Source organism: Notechis scutatus, chromosome 2 (genome assembly GCF_049901735.1).
Source record: "Notechis scutatus isolate UNSWTSFEM ecotype Mainland chromosome 2, rNotScu1.2, whole genome shotgun sequence".
Lineage (NCBI taxonomy): Eukaryota > Metazoa > Chordata > Lepidosauria > Squamata > Elapidae > Notechis > Notechis scutatus.
This window is the reverse complement of record NC_142010.1, coordinates 202,276,008-202,292,987: the sequence shown is the minus strand read 5'-3', so window position 1 is coordinate 202,292,987 and position 16,980 is coordinate 202,276,008. Positions and strand designations below refer to the sequence as shown.

General features: G+C 37.0%; 1 protein-coding gene across 4 annotated transcripts in view; it reads left to right on the top strand.

Annotated features, from left to right (window-relative positions):
- Window positions 1-16,980, top strand: part of PRUNE2 (prune homolog 2 with BCH domain) — a 126,902-nt gene that overhangs the window by 94,697 nt on the left and 15,225 nt on the right. For all 4 annotated transcript variants that reach the window (XM_087957832.1, XM_087957830.1, XM_087957831.1 and 1 more), the window contains exons 10-16: window positions 8,273-8,349; window positions 9,673-9,873; window positions 11,091-11,267; window positions 12,763-12,865; window positions 14,115-14,246; window positions 15,628-15,714; window positions 16,352-16,450. In XM_087957832.1, coding sequence (XP_087813958.1) covers window positions 8,273-8,349; window positions 9,673-9,873; window positions 11,091-11,267; window positions 12,763-12,865; window positions 14,115-14,246; window positions 15,628-15,714; window positions 16,352-16,450 — 876 coding nt within the window. The remainder of the gene's footprint in view (window positions 1-8,272; window positions 8,350-9,672; window positions 9,874-11,090; window positions 11,268-12,762; window positions 12,866-14,114; window positions 14,247-15,627; window positions 15,715-16,351; window positions 16,451-16,980) is intronic.

Here is a 16,980-nt window from a genome sequence, read left to right as displayed (position 1 = left end):
TGGATGAGTCATTGGCATAACTTTTATAACATTTAACATTTAACGTCAACTTCTAATAGTTGGTTCTTGATGAAGGCGATAGTAAATTTAAGAATAAACATTCTTTTACAGAAGGAATCTTTCTATAAAAAGAACCTTCAATCCAATACAATTGCTGACTCATAAAATGGAAAGAGGTTATTTTCTCTGTCTGATTCTCTCTAGCTTCAGAGTTTTAAAATGTTATATGGATTTATATGTGATCAAGTCATTTATTGGCTTGATGGTGACTACATAGATTTTCATCATGATGATCTATTTCTAACTTAGTCTTTCAAGTCTTCCAATATTGTATTCATCACCACTTAACTGAATCCAGGATGGCAATGAAACCTTTTTTAAGGTATACTTTATGTATTTTACTTTTTCTTTGGTTCTTAACTTCCTTGGTACTTAACAGTTTTAGATTTGAATAAAACATTGGTTGATGATTCTAATAAACCATTTGAAAATGGTTTGGAAATTTTTTTGGCTCTGGCATAATTGAAGTGCTTCTCTGATGTTTATTAAAACAACCCATCTTTTTTCAAGCTTCTGTGCAGTAATCTACTCATTAAGGTTAATGTGACTCTTTAAAACATCATTTTCCCCCTCAGACCCTGTGAATAAAGCCTGAATAAAGCCAGGCTGCTTCCATGATTAGCCCAGAGATACTGAGGTCTAAAGCACTTTGAATAATTTTATAAATACACACAACAATAATTACCTGTACTGATTAAACAATTTAATCAACTAAAACTACCTACAATTAATCTGTTAGCAAATAATGAATTGTTTGCCTTTTGTGAGCACCAATCTTTGTGATACTGGTAGCTTGAAATTCCCTTCTGCAAAGAAGCATTTGGTCTTTCATGAGATAGAACAGATTATGGATTTTTTTTCAGAGGTGAGGAAAAATGGTCTGTATCTCAACTGAAAACTAAGGAAAATGTTTTTCTTGTGAGTGATTGCTTTTTCCAAATTACAGTAATACTTAATGAGAAATTAAAGCCACTGTAGTCAATTAACCATGTGAGTTTTAAATCAATCCAGGAAGTTTTACCTAAAGTTAATACAGCTAATTGAGTAAGATTTCTTTCATGCCTAATTAATGTTGGCTTATTGATCTATCTATCTATCTGTCTAGCTATCTATTCACCCCAAAGTTACCTACCCCCCTCCCAAAGCTGTTATGGCAGAATTGTATGCTTCCTGGTAAGGCATGCTATGGACCCCATTGGTCAAGTAATTCCACCTGAAAGGGTCCAGGAGGAGAGCCTTTTCTACATGGCTCCTGCCCTCTGGAACATTATACTTCCATCCTGAGGTGAGAGCCACACACCCTTTTGGCCTTCCCAAAGGACCTGGAGGCCTGGCTTTTCCAGCTAACCTGGCGCCCCACTGGGGGTGCATCATTCCGCAGGTGGTTAACAGACTAACATTAGGTCCCACCTCCCCCTATCATTTGCTATTTTTCCCTATCTTTGCTAATTGTAAGCTATTTTTAATGTTACTATTTATTCTTTTGATGTTTTAATGTTTTTATCTGCTTTTTACTGATTGTAAGTCATCACCAGGCAAGATGGTATAAGTTGAATAAATAATTAAACATAATAAACCTATCTGTCTGTCTTTTCCTTTCCTTTCCTTTCCTTTCCTTTCCTCCTTACCTCTCCTCTCCTCTCCTCCCTCCCTCCCTCCCTCCCTCCCTTCCAAAACTCAGAAATCTTCCAGTCAAGGTTGGTGATAAAATAAACCCTGTCCAGACACAACATCAAGTCATCATTGTGGCCAAGATAAAAGAAGCCAGGAAAAGGACTTTTTAAGGAAGCTTAACAGAAGCTTTGCCTTCTGTTATACTACAGCTCCCATAGTTTCCCAGGCAGTGTGTGACCATTTGGCAGTACTTGTTATTATTGTGGGAAACAAAGCCCAAAATATGACCAGAATGCCAAGTTTGGAAAAGTCTCCTTCAGCAAGTCAAAAATAGCAGTCATTATTAGTTATGATTTTTTCTCCCACTCAGATGTAGTGCAAACATTAGCAGACAATATTTACACACCATATTGTATGGCATATAAAAATATGTGCTTGCAGAGCTTCCCTACTACAGCAATTGATTGTGGATACTGAAACATGATGTCCATGCTAATAAATATGCCCAAGGTAAGGCAATTTTTATAATTTGGGGTGGGGGGAGTAGGACAGATTCAAGGCAGGATTCCTTGGACTAATACCTAAAATTTTCTTGTCAAATTGTTCAGAAGTGGTTTGCCATTGATTTTCTTTCCTAAGGCTGAGAAAGAGTGGCTGTCCCAAAGATATCCCTTTGGTTTCATGCTTATGGTAAGACTAGAAGTCGTGGTCTCCCTGTTTCTAGTCTGGCTCCTTAACCCCTACTCCAAATTGGCTCTTATTCTTTACATGGAATACTTTAATTATAATTTGTTAATTAAGTTGGTGGGTAGGTGTATGGCACATACACATTGGTGTATGGCAAGTTCATAAAATGAAATAGTGAATTAAATTTCCCTGCAGGCTATCAGATTAATTAGGTCTAGTCAATGATTCTAATGTAAGCTATAAGTAAAAGACGGGGTTTTTTTGTTGCTCCTTTGAGTCAGCATTGTCTGGAATAGTCTCTGAAGTTTTCTCGCAACATTTTCAGAAAATGTTTGCCATTTCCTTCTTCCTAGGGCTAATAGAATGCGACTGGTCTAAAATCTAAACGGGCTATGTTTTCCATAGATGGCCAGTAACACTAAAGTATAGAATATAAATATAATATAAATCAATAAATATATAAAATATATAAATAATCTGTTTAAAAATAATTTGAAAGTAAAATCTAAACAAGATTTAATATAATATTGCTACAGTTACATTACATGCTACGCATAAAACAAACTAGATAGTATAATGCCTTAGTTTACATAGCTTATTAAGACTATGTAAGACTTGGGTTTTTACATTATTCTGAAACAGTTATATAACCTCATTAATTTAGTCTAGCGTGTTGTGCAAATCTGCTTTAGAGGGAATAACAGATTTATGCATGTTCGTGCAGAAGTAAAATCTACTGTACTTTCATTTAAGTAAATATATCCCGGATTGCAGCTTGAGAGAGAAAAACTGCATAGCACATCTTTTTGCCAGCAATGAAGATGAAAGTTTTCAACCTTGGAATAAGCCTTACTGAAAGGATATTCTGGTATTCTACTCATTGTAAAAAAATTCACATAAGATTTGTTCTTACATGGGCTAGAGCCAGGGGTTGGATTCAAATTTTTTAACAACCGGTTCTGTGGGCATGGCTTAGTTGGTGGACGTAGCTTGGTGGTCATGTGACTGGGTGGACATGGCTTGGTGGTCATGTTACTGGCTGGGCGTGGCCAAGTCAACATCACTCACATCGAGACACGCATCTCCTCGCATGGCCTCTCGTGACTGTGGGGATGCTGCAACAGTCATAAGTGTGAAAAAGGGTCATAAGTCACTTTTTTCAGTGCCATTGTAACTTTGAATGGTCACTCCACACAAGCAAAGTACCAGCAAAGGAGGAAAAAAAAACCTCCAGAGAAGTTCCAGAGACAGGAAGTCTAGTCCTGCCAAGAATGTAATAAGGGTTAACGGAGAGGCAGTTTCTGTAAGCAACACCAGAATGTTTCCTTCCTGCCTTCCTTACAGGATTAGGCCAGTAATTTCTTCTAACAACCGGTTCTCCGAACTGCTTGGAATGTTAACAACCGGTTCTAGCGAATAGGTGCGAACTGGTAGAATCCCACCCTGGCTACAGCAGTGATGGCTAACCTTTTTGTCATCCATGCCAAAAGCGTGTGTGTGTGTGCGTGCACATGCGTGCTTGCACCCATAATGCAATGCACACATGACCCCCCACATGCCCCCCTGTGCATGCACACATGAATCACTCGCATGATCCCCACCCCTCTGCGCATGCGCACACAACCCGCTGCATGATCCCCACCCCCTACACATGCATCTCCTGCATGCGCCCCACCCCCCTTGCATGTCCAGCAGCAGATACCTGAAAATCAGCTGCCTGGTGGGAGGTGCGCACGCATGCGCAGTGGAACTGAGCTTGAGCGATGGCTCGCATGCTGGCAGAGATGGCTCTGCGTGCCACTTCCGGCACGCCTGCCATAGGTTCGCCATCATGGGGCTAGAGTTATATTGTGCTGCTAAGTCCTAAATTGTGTGGTTTTGGCAAAGTGCCATGTATGAACCCATCCATATTGGCCTAGCTAGGCCATGCCATGCCACAGTAGACTATTTAGAAACAATGTTGTTAGGATGAAATTGTTTTTAGGTTCACACCTTTTACTAAGCCAAGACTTGTTGTCCAGTTTTAATTAGATTCACCAATAATACTAAGTCATAAAACATGTTTCCTGAATCACAATGGTTGGGCTTATACAGTAAGGAGGTGGGGGAGCCAGTATCTCATTTTGTTCTACTCTAGTAATCATTCAGGTTCTATATAGTACATGGATGAGTATCTATAAGGGTACATTCAGCTTAGAAATTATTCAATATAAATTCTTAAAGGCAATAATCCACTTTTCACATTCCACTCTTAACCTTCTTATTAAATTGAATTAGCTGTATCTTCTTCAGGATATGTGGAGTCTATGTTGTCATAAGTTCTGGCTGAAACAACTTTGGAGAACATTCTTGATTCACTTTACCTTATCAGGATTTAGTCATTCTTAAGAAAACAAGCCAATCTTAATTTGGCTCACTTTCCTGATACTAGCTGTTATTATCTGACAAAAATATAGCTAGTCTAAAGCAGAAGATTTAGGACCTAGATCATCAAAGAGAGATCCAGAATTTTCTATTAAAGTTATAGCTCAACTATCACTACTCTTTGTTTCATTTATAGATACTGCTTAAGCCTCCTATGCATTTCACATTGGAGGCTTTCCTCTTTGACCCAAACTGGCCAATTACAGTTGGCAGGTACCCTACATTCCCTATGAAAGCCATATTTGAATATGTTCATATAAAATGGTTGCCTCTGTTTTTCACACTATGTTAGAATGCTTGCTATATACTCATTGGAGGCCTGAACTCAGTTTCAGTTGTAAGAAATTTTAATTCTTCTTCTGAGCAGGAGATACTCTGTTCCTCCTGCAAGATCAAGCCGTAACTGTTTCCAAAAAGGATTGCCAAATTTATAATAGGGAGTTATAGCTTATGGAATCTACCTAATGATTTTTTTGCATTGTTTCAGGCTTTCTTATACAGGTTTAATTGCTTTTTATATTTGATATCTGATATACAGATGTACTGTTATACTTTTAAAATTTTAAAATCTTAAATAAATAATTTTTAAAAATACCCTGAATTGTATTTCATTACCTAGATCATAGTGTTTAGGCCTATTGTAACTGCCCTGCAATAAGCTGGATAAACACTTGAAGTTGGAATAGATTTTATCCATCTTAATCTTTTTGCTGCTAACAAGTAGTCATCTGGATTTTTGTAGCAGTGATATAGTAAATATAATTATGTTTATCTTGAAGCTACATTATAAGGAAGTAGGAAGAATGTTAGCAATGAAGCTACATTATAAGGAAGCAGGAGGAATGTTAACTGTGAGCTGAGAGAAGAAATTTTTTTGACAGTGAGACTCTGGAGTAAATGTGAAAGGAAAAACGTCCTATGCAAGCAGGCATCTAAAACTGGTGAGATGCACTGACCCTTGTTATCAGTGCATTCTTTTCAGGAAACATATACCCAGCTCTGGCCTTCACTTGTGGTCTCACAAGTTAAAGCAGGGGTGTCAGACTCAAGGGCCGCGTGGTGCTTAGATGTGGCCTGCAGGGCCACCCTGGAAACAGTGAAGGACAGGCCCACAATGCCTCTGCCAGTGAAAACAGAGCTTGGGAGAGCTGCATTGGCTCCCCAAGCTACATTTTTGGGTGCGATTGCCTCCTGCAACCTTCTGCAGGTGAAAACACATGGCCCTCCTGAGCTCCTTTTCACTGGCAGGGTGCTCAGGCCACCACAAGCACTCCTGACATGAGTGACCTTGAGCTGGCCATGCCCACCTGGCCATCCCCCCCCAGCCCACCAAGGTCAAACATAACCCTGATGTGGCCCTCAATGAAATCGAGTTTGACACCCCTGACCACACTTAGAACACTTCTATAGTGAGGCCTGTATGTTAAAGCTGGCCATCAATACTCTTAATTCTAACAAGAGGCTGGATAGACTCATTAGGTAGAGCATTTGTGCAGGTTAGGGATAATTTAGTGAACTTGTGGTGGTACCACCCTAACCTTATGGCACCGTTAAAGCTTACAATTATATTCTACCAACAGTCTGGATCTTTAGGATAGGAATGATTAAGTTTTGGTGTGAAGCTCCGCGTGTCAGTGATTTGTTTAATTCCTAGAGGCTTTAGCTTCTGAGGTCGGCTGAGATCTCAAAAATTAATTTTTCAAAAAGTCAGATCTGGAGCATGTATGGCATCTATTCATAAAATGCTCGCGTGTAGAAGAAGAGGGTCTCTCATAGGAGAGTGAAAAAATTCTGCACGATGTAGACATAAATCTTGCATGCTGTAGTGCTTGTCTTGGACAGATGACAGAATCTTATTGGATTCCAGCTTCATGGATTCAGCTTCTGAAATCTGTATTTGCTTTGACTTTCACCATCTTTGTTGGGTATTTTGCAAGGGGCCTTGTGCTTCCATCAAAACTGCTGTCATAATTTGTCATTGTGGAGTTAACTGGTTTACCTGAGCTACCAAGGCATTGATAACTGGGTTGATAATCAGTGGAATTACCGGAATAAGTATAAAAATAATAAAAAGCCATTGAGTTAAATCATAATCTTCTCCCATACTCATGGAACTGAGCAATCAAGCTAAGCTACGGGGTCTCAGATTCAAAACTCAACTTAGCTGGGCTCATAGCAATAGTAATTAGACTTATATACTGCGTTATAGTGCTTTACAGCCCTCTCTAAGCGGTTTACAGAGTCAGCATATTGCCCCCAACAATTTGGGTCCTCATTTTACCCACCTCAGAAGGATAGAAGGCTGAGCCAAACTTGAGCCTGATGGGATTTGAACTGCCAAATTGCAGTCAGCTGGCAGTCAGCAGAAGTAGCTTGCAGTACTGCACTCTAACCACTGAGCCACTGAGGCTCATAGGCTAATTCTTGCTGTTTCTTATAAAAAATCCATATGAGAGGAGAAATCATCCTTTCTGACTGGCTCCTCAGAGTTTGATTCTCCAAACTTATCTCCTGGATGAATTAAATTCCTTAACATTTTCAGTGTCTGAATCTTTTGAAATTGAGTTTCTCTACATTCGCAATTATGAAAGAAGTACAGACAATCCTTTCTTAGCAACTACTTGTTCAGTGACCATTCAAAGTTATGCCAGTGATGATCAAGGACACTTATAAGTGGTCTTCAGAGTTGCAGCTATCACTTGTCCCTGCAGCCACGTGATTTGGATTTGGGCTCTTGTACAGTTCTGATGGTCTCAGCATCCTATGGTTTATTATTTTATTTTATTTATTTGATTTGTCAATCATTTACAAGATAATAGGTATAAGTATAAAGATGAGTAAGAATACAGGAAATAGGTACGAATAAATGGGGACAATAGGACAGGGACGGGAGGCATGATGGTGCACTTATGCACGCCCCTTACAGACTTCTGGACACTGGCTGCTGCTTCAACTAAAAGATGAGTATGCTCCCATGCAAGATTTGCATTTCATAAGGCTTCAGGTGTAGCTGGTGTAGCTGGAGAAATGTTGAAACACGGATGCATTGTGCATATGAAGAGGATGTGTGTCTCATTTAACAGCAGATCTGTATGGAGACTGCAACTGTGCATAATGGTTGGAATAATGCAATTATTATTATTCTGTACAAAGTGAAGGGTGAGAAGAAACAACTGGCAGGGATATTCAGAACAAAACACAATTCTCATTTGTGGCAGAATTTTCCAAGACAGTCTTCATTGTCAGAAAAAATATAATTGATTTTGCATGCAAATACTGAAGTTTGGAGACAGAATAATCTCTTTTGAAACTTAATCATGTCAAAAAGTCTGTATTCTTTAACAAAGCCAAATTGTCTTCAAATTTCTTCAGGTCTCTGCATCTGTTTCCCCTTGGGCATATTGAGAACAGTTAAATCTTTACTTAGAGTTCTTTGATTCTTCAAATACGGAAAACAACAACATATGTGTTTGTCTTGATGTTTTAGATTGGTACCAGAGGATGTGGGAATGGATATCCTTAATAAGGCCATGCTAGATTCCACTTCAGTAGAGATGAGACCTGGTGAGCCTACATTTTAATTGTTTTTTTTTTCAATTTTCATTCTCTCCTGGGGCATTTAATTATTCACTGAGTGAACTATTTCTGTACTGTGATACTATTATTTATTTATTTGGAATAAAATCGGCTTAATTTTGATATTTAATTAATTCCATGGTTCCTTTGATCATCATTTGCAGTTCTCATCCACTTTCCACCGTGTTTAATTTTCATTAGGCTGCAAATGAACTTGCTGCATATGATAATTAGGTACACTCACTTTCTTCACTTCAGCCTGTACAGATTTAGCTTCTATTTACCAGTGAAAACAACACAATTAAAATTGCTGCCTAAGGTGTCATCAGTTAGAAAAGAAGTCTGACATATTAGATTATTCCTCAGCCATTGCATTACATCCAAGACCAGGGAAGATATAAATGGCAACTGCCCAAGATATGAATAATCATGTTCCAGGAAAAATATAATATTAGCACCAGGAAAGGTGGATTTTACAGCTGTGTATAAAATCTTCATATTTGTTCTGTTAATTAGAGGGCAACTGATGCCTTATCAGAAGTAACAAAAATAGACACAGGTTGGCTGGCAACAGCATTCTGCTCCAATTGAAATGTTATCCTTATTTGACTTGTAAATACAGTATCTTCTGTATCTGCTATTAATTATTAGGTCCATGTCTACATAAGAATGGTTTGCAATAATGAAGGCTGCAGTGAAGCAGCCCATGCATTTCTAAGGATGAAGTGGCTGTGTTACTTCACTTTGGACCTTCACTGCTTCCATTGGTCCTTGTAGCTGATGGGGGCTTCAAGACAAATACCAGTCAAGGGAGATGTAGCAGGGAGAATCACCTAATTGAAACATTTCCTTTTTGTGTTAACAAAAAAGAATCTTGTTCCTCTTCTCTCTGAAGTGGGTTCATCTATCAGAACAAATGGTGTAATTTATCCTGATAATGGGGAGAAGATCCTTGGCAAAGCAAGATAGGGTAACTCAGGTTGGTACCTCATTCCTTCCACACCATTAAGCTCTTCACCTAGGTCAGGGGTCCCCAAACTTGGCAACTTTAAGAATTATTTATTTAAGACTGTAAGCTATGCTGGCTGGAGAATTCTGAGAGTTGAAGTCCACAAGTTTTAAAGTTGCCAAGTTTGGAGACCTCTGATCCAGGTGAATCCAGGTGAACCTAGGCCTATTTTTGTTTTCTGGAGTCACATACAACTATTAGATAGGTTGAGTAATTTTTCAAAAGTCAAATTAATTTAAATGTTATTTGGAGTCATAGTTTTAATCTAAAACAGAGATTCTTCTCTTTTTGTGCTTATTCAGAACCTCCTAATTCGCTAGACCTTAATGGATCTCATCCCAGAAGGATAAAGCTCACTGCTCCAAATATCAATCTCTCTTTGGACCAGAGTGAAGGATCTGTCCTTTCTGATGAGAACCTGGACACTCCAGATGAAATCGATATTAATGTAGATGATCTTGACACACCAGATGAAGCAGATTCTTTAGAATATGCTGGGCATGGTAATGAGTTTAATTTGGTAAAAGTGAATTTGCAGCAATTACCTATGTGTGTTTAGGGGGGGGGTTTGTACACTTTGGCATGAAATTTTACAATTCTCTAGGGACCTAGCTGTCAGGTCATGAAGACAGATATGCAGTATAAGAATAAACAGCTCTAAGGAAAAGCAGAACACACACATACACACACACACACACACACACACAGGGAGAGAGAGAGAGAGAGTATAGATAGATGTAGATTGTTATCAAATTGTAGAATCAGCTGTTGGTTATTTGTATACAATATTTTTGAAAGATTAAATGTTTATCTGTTTAATTGGATAGCAGGAAAAATTGTAATATTAAGGATAATTTCTAGTTCAGTTATTTTTAAAGATTTCCAGGTGCAAGTATAAACATTGGAGGATACATTCTGGTATGCAGCTATGATACTTATATATTATCTAACCCCAATCCTAAAATGTAATAAGTGTTTTGTTTTAGAACTATGGATTTCTCTCTTTTTCCATCATGCCAAAGGATTTTAAATACCAGCAGAGGTCTTTTTAAAAACTATTTAGTATGTAAATTCTTCTTTATTATTTTGCTCTCCAATGATTTTTTCACAGATTATATTGTTCCTGCAAATAATCCAACATATGTTGATTATTAACTTCATTATGCTAGAAGGATTAAATGGAAGAGGGTTAATTTAATTTAATATCTGTAAGATTGTTATTCTAATGTAACAAAGATTATTGCAGTAACCAAAAGCTTAGAATTTATTTGTTATTATATAATGAATTATGAATTCCTCAGCCCTTTAGAGCTCAGAAAAAGTGCAAAAACTTTCCATTGATGGAAAGTTAGGGTTATTTCAGATTTATAGTCTTGAACCACAAATATCACAGATCACAAAACCCTACCAGGTGAACATGCAAGAAATTAAATCTTTTAAGTTAATTTTATATTCAGAAAATGAATGGGAAATATCAGAAAACAATAAATACACATACACACACATATTTACATATCTACATACATAGAAAATGATGTACTACAATAAAGTTCAAAAAGAACGCTTATTCATGGAACTTCCTTTTGAGAACAATGTCATTTAGTTAATTGTACAATTGATTTCAGAGTTGAACTCAGAAATTCAGTTTTCTTACTGAATGAAACAGGCTTTTCTTATATTAATGACTGCTTATTTAAATCCTTTATTCCTGTATTTTCAGAAGAGCAACCAGCCGTTAAAGAACCTTCTCAAGAAGAATCTGAATCCATCCCAGAATATACTGCTGAAGAGGAACGGGAAGACAACAAGTTATGGAGAACTGTTGTTATTGGAGACCAGGAGCAGAGGATCGATATGAAAGCAATTGAACCTTTTAAAAAGGTTATTTCTCATGGAGGTACAGAAAAAATATATAAGATTTATTAATTATACTAGTGTAATTAGAAAACATTTGAAAATATCCTAATTGTAAATGGTCTTGCATATCTGACATAAATGTAGAATACGTTTCCTTTGAATAAAACAGAATCAGTGAATGAATTCCTTCGCTACTGAAAACTCTATAATGTATCTATAACAACAGAATGCTTTTGATCTGAAGTATGTGAGTTGATGAGTCATTAAATCATTTTATTCTGGGCATGAGTTTCCAGATCTCTGATTTACACTTCCAAAGGAAAGCAGCTTAGAAAAGAAAAAAATGAGAGAAGAAAATACAGTATATTCAGTGTTCATGGTACAACTCCAGGCCTGTAAAGGAACATTTCATCATATTGAATGCTTTGAACTTAATATATGGTGTAAAACCGGCCGTGGTTTGTATACCATAGTTTATGGTGGAGTGTAAACACCCACAGCAGCATATGGCCCATGAAAGCTACTTGGACAGCTTCAGAATTTCTAGAAGCTGTCTCCAAAGGAGAAATAATTAAAATATAAGAATAGTGTATTGATTTTATTTAATTAATTTGTTTTTAATTAAACCCAGCCCAGCTCCAATACACCCATCATAATCTTCAGTTAGAAATGATGGCTATCATTGCTCTGTAGCTTAGTATGATGTCTGAATCCAGCCATTGTGGTTTGTTCAACAATTCATGGTTGAAAAAGAATATGGTTTAATACAATGTGCAATCACAAGCATAGCCAGATTTACTGAGGCTATTATAAGGTATGGTTTAAAGATGTCTATTACTGCAAGTTTCTCCCTACATGTCATTTAAACCAGTATGTTTTGACCAGGTGTGGATGTGCTGAGACTAGGATTTTGTACTTATTTTGTAGCAAAACACATGTCTTGAAAGAGAAAAGTTCTTTCTTTTTAAGTGTTTAACTGCTATAATTTAGGCCCAATATGGAATGTGTAGTAGTGGTTTATATTAGCAGTATCTCTATGCCAGCCTTCTAAAAGTTTCATCCAGCTTTAGGCAATTCTTATGGATTGCTTGATGAGTGAACAGGCCTATGGATCTGGGCAGGGCCCTGTAGGTATGGCAGAACTCTATGAGTTCAAGCTTTTCAGGACTAGCATCTGTTCTTTCCATTTTTGTTTCATTTACTCTACTTATTTACTAGAGTTAATAATTTCTAGAATTATTTTGAATTGAGACTTTCATAACAGATGCAGCTATCAATTCTCCAAACGAGAAACTTCACCTGGGAAATTCTTACATCAAAATAGGAGGATGTCATAAAACATTTCGGTTTGGAAGTAGCCTTGACTATGGTTCAGTGTTGTTGAATACTTTGCATTGAGTTTCCCAGGTTGTTTTTCTCATTAAAATGTTACCTTGAATTATGCAACTGGTAATAGGGGGCTTCAACTGGTTACAAAGCCTGCCAATTCTGTTGTGTTAGAACTGTTTGTGAGACATATATTTTTGACTCCACAGGATACTATGGTGATGGCTTGAATGCCATCATTGTATTTGCTGCATGTTTTCTACCAGATAGCAGTCAAACGGATTATACGTATGTCATGGAAAACCTTTTCCTGTAAGTGTGGAAATATTGTAGTAAAACTCTTTCATGTGGTGAAATAGATACAATGATTTTCATTAAGAGATAAGTACAGAGTTGAAATGAGTTCATTTCTTGCTCAATTCTTTTGAGGCAAACAGAAATTTGGTTTGTATAAATGAAATGAAATAAAATAAAATGTACTACAATGGAAAGAAGCCATCGGGAAGTGATTTCTGCTTTGCCGTAGTTAAGGGTGAATTGAGCCTTGATATTTAAATAAATATTTACTTGCACTGCCGCTAACCTTCCATGGCTGAAGTCCTATATAATTCCATAATACAAATAGTCTTCAGCTTACCACAATTGAGCTCAAAATTTATGTTGATAAGCAATACAGCTGTTAAGTAATTTTGCCCCATTTTACTACCTTTCTTGCTACAACCGTTAAGTGAACCACTGCAGTTGTTAAATTAGTAATTCAATTGTTAAATGAACTCCCCATTGACTTTGCTTGTCAGAAGGTCGCAAAAGGTGCTCAAATTATCCTGGGACACTGCAAGCGTCAGAAATATTAACCAGTTGCTGTGATTTGAATTTTGATCATGTAACCATGGAAATGGTTGCAGTGGTTGTAAGTGTGAAAAATGGTCATAAGTCACTTTTTTTCACTGCTGTTGTGACTGAACAGTCACTAAACAAATGATAGTAAGTTGAGGACTACCTGTAAAACTATAATTTCACATTGTGGGAAAGCCACATAGGTCAAGGGTTCTGTCTGAATTTTCAGACTATGATCTTGATTTGAATCCTGTCCCAGAAATGCTCCTAAATTCTCTGGCAATGAGGCGTGAGCACAGACATTTACTTGTATTGCAGTTTTCATGCCCTGAAGAGTAAAATTAGCATGGGCTTCTTATTTAAATATTTCACACTCCCAAAGAAGTGACAGTATGACCTGTACTATGTAGGTTACTTAGCATAGGGGTGGAATTACACTTTTAATAAAGAACTTCCTCAACTGCCAATTTTGTTTCTGGAAATTATGTATTTGCTTAAGTGCTAACACATAGGGCAGTGTTTCTCAACCTTAACAACTTTAAGATATGTGAGCTTCAACTCCCAGAATTCCCCAGCCAGTTGAATTCCACATGTTTTAAAGTTAATATTTTAAAGTTGCTAAGGTTAAAAAATACTGGCGTAGGTTCTTAAAAGGAAAACAAATGCTTATGAAAATATTGTTTCTTCCCACTTCTTTTTCTTCTCCTTTTTTTTTTTTTTTGAGATATGTAATAAGTACTTTGGAGCTCATGGTTGCTGAAGACTATATGATTGTTTACTTAAATGGAGCAACTCCAAGGAGAAGAATGCCGGGACTTGGATGGATGAAAAGATGTTACCAGATGATTGACAGGCGGTTTGTGGATCACTTATATTTTCTAATTATTATTTTCTTAGTCTATTTACCATTTTAAATCCTCTTGCCCCATTCTTTGTAAATGCAAGCTGTTCCTTGTGAGTATTATGAAGATTGAGAAGATTTTAGAATGCATGCCAAAAGTGTGTGAATCTGTGTGTGATAATGGCTATACTTGCTGAACATGTGACTATCACTTTCTCAATAAATGTGTTTCATTTTGAAGACATAAAGTATTTTAGGCCCAGTACTCTTCAACATCTTCATAAACAACTTAGATGAGGGAATAGAAGGGGAATTTACCAAATTTGCAGACGATACTAAGTTGGCAGAAATAGCCAACACCCTAGATGATAAGCTCAAGATCCAGATGGATCTTGACAGACTTGAACACTGGGCCCTATCTAACAAAATGAAATTTGATGTAGAGAAAAGTCAAGCCTCACACTTAGGCAAGAAAAACCAAAAATACACATATAGATTGGGTGAAAGCAGGCTTAATAGCAGTACCTGTGAGAGGGATCTTGGAATCTTAGTGGACAACCAATTAACTATGAGCTAACAGTGTGGGGCGGCAGCCGAAAAAGCCAATACAATCCTAAATTGCATTTACAGAAGAATACAATCAAAATCAAGTGAGATACTAACACCACTCTATAAAGCCTTAGTAAGACCACACCTAGAATACTGCATCCAGTTTTGGTCACTACACTATAAAAAAGATGTTGAGGCTCTAGAAAGAGTGCAGAAAACAGCAACCAAGATGATTAGGGGACTGGAGGCTAAAACATACAATGAACAGTTGCAGGAACTGAGCATTTATTTATTTTATTTATTTATTTGTCAAGCAAGTATTAGATAACAGGTATAAGTATGGTTATGAATACATGAAATGGATACGAATAAAAAAGAAACAATAGGACAGGGACGGTAGGCACATTGGTGCACTTATGCACGCCCCATTATGCATGCTACTTATGCACGGCTTATACTTATGCATGGCTAGTCTACTGAAGAGAAGGACCAGGGAAGACATGATAGCAGTGTTTCAATATTTGAGAGGCTGCCACAGAGAGGAGCGGGACAAGCTGTTTTCCAAAGCACCTGAAGGCTAGACAAGGAATAATGGATGGAAACTGAACAAGGAGAGATTTAACCTGGATATAAGGAAAACGTTTCTGACAGTGAGAGCAATCAACCAATGGAACAGCTTGCCTTCAGAAATTGTGGGAGCTTCATCACTGGAAGCTTTCAAGAAAAGACTGGACTGCGATCTGTCAGAAGTGGTGTAGGGTCTCCTGCTTGGGCAGGGGGTTGAACTAGATGACCTACAATGTCCCTTCCAAGTCTGTTAATTGGTAATCTTTCTTTTTAAATGCAGATTAAGGAAGAATTTGAAATCATTCATCATAGTTCACCCTTCTTGGTTTATAAGGACAATTCTAGCTGTCACACGGCCATTTATAAGGTCAGTCACTTTTGGACTTTCTAAAATGCTGAGTTTTCACATGATCAGGAACTCCTTTGATTGCAAGATAAGCAATTGGGGAAGTAAAGAAACAGCTTCTGATTCAGCTTTGCCCTGATGTGGCTCTCTAAAATGATAAATATATTTGTGTAATTTTACCATGGGTAACATTAACAAAAAGTAAATTTATCATTTTCTTATAATAATTACATTTTAACTTCTATATATGGCATTATCACAGAATAATTTATGCAGTATTTAATAGGTTGGTGCAGGCAAAATGAGTGCTTGTTCTTTTTCTACACGAGCTAATCAGGTTTTTAAAAAATGCTGTCAGCTTCCCCCATTGACTTTACCTGTCAGAAGCTGACTGGGAAAATCGCAGATGGCAATGACATGACACTAGGACACCACAACCATTGTAAATACATGCTGGTTGTCAGGTGCCCAAATTTTGATCACGTTGGGATGCTGCAACTGTTGTAAATGTGAGGACCAGTCATAAATGACTAGATATATAAGATCATTCCTAGCCTAGCCGGCAATTAAGTAGCTTATTAGTTGACATGGAGCTGAATTTTATATTTTATTTTATCCATATTGCTTAACCAGTGAATTGTGCTTTTTGTTTTTTCAGTTCAAAATTCAGTAATAAGATACAGTACGTCAACACTCTGGCAGACCTTAATGAACTAATTCCAATGGAATATGTAAATGTCCCAGAAAGTATTGTCAAGTAAGTAAAGAGCATTTGGAGAATAATAATAAGTTACTTCTATAAAACAAAAGGATTGCTATTTTTAGGGAAAGTTAATTTTATCTAACTAATATATAATATTTAAAAAGTATTCAGTGTTGTGATTAAAACTGAATAGCACTAGAAATAGTTTATCCTATTTATCATATTTAAAAACACAATTTAAATTATAATCTAGTTCTTTGTGGTATAAAGAAAGCCAGGCCAAGAAAACAAAAGAGGAATAGTTAAGAAATCAGAATAAATTTATATAAGTTCCTATAGAAGAGGTGATTGAGAGAAGCTAAGAAAGCACTCTTCAGATATCTGAAGGTTGAATCAGTAATCTCATTCTGAATTACCCCAAAGAGAAGGGCCAGAACCAATTAGTTAAAACTATAAGGAAGTAAATTCAGGCTACATGTTGGCAGAAACTCATGACTACATCAACCGTTCATCAAGCAACAGGTTGCCTTCTACACCAAGTGATGAGTTTTCTTTTACTGGAAGTCTCCAAAGAGAGGCTGGCT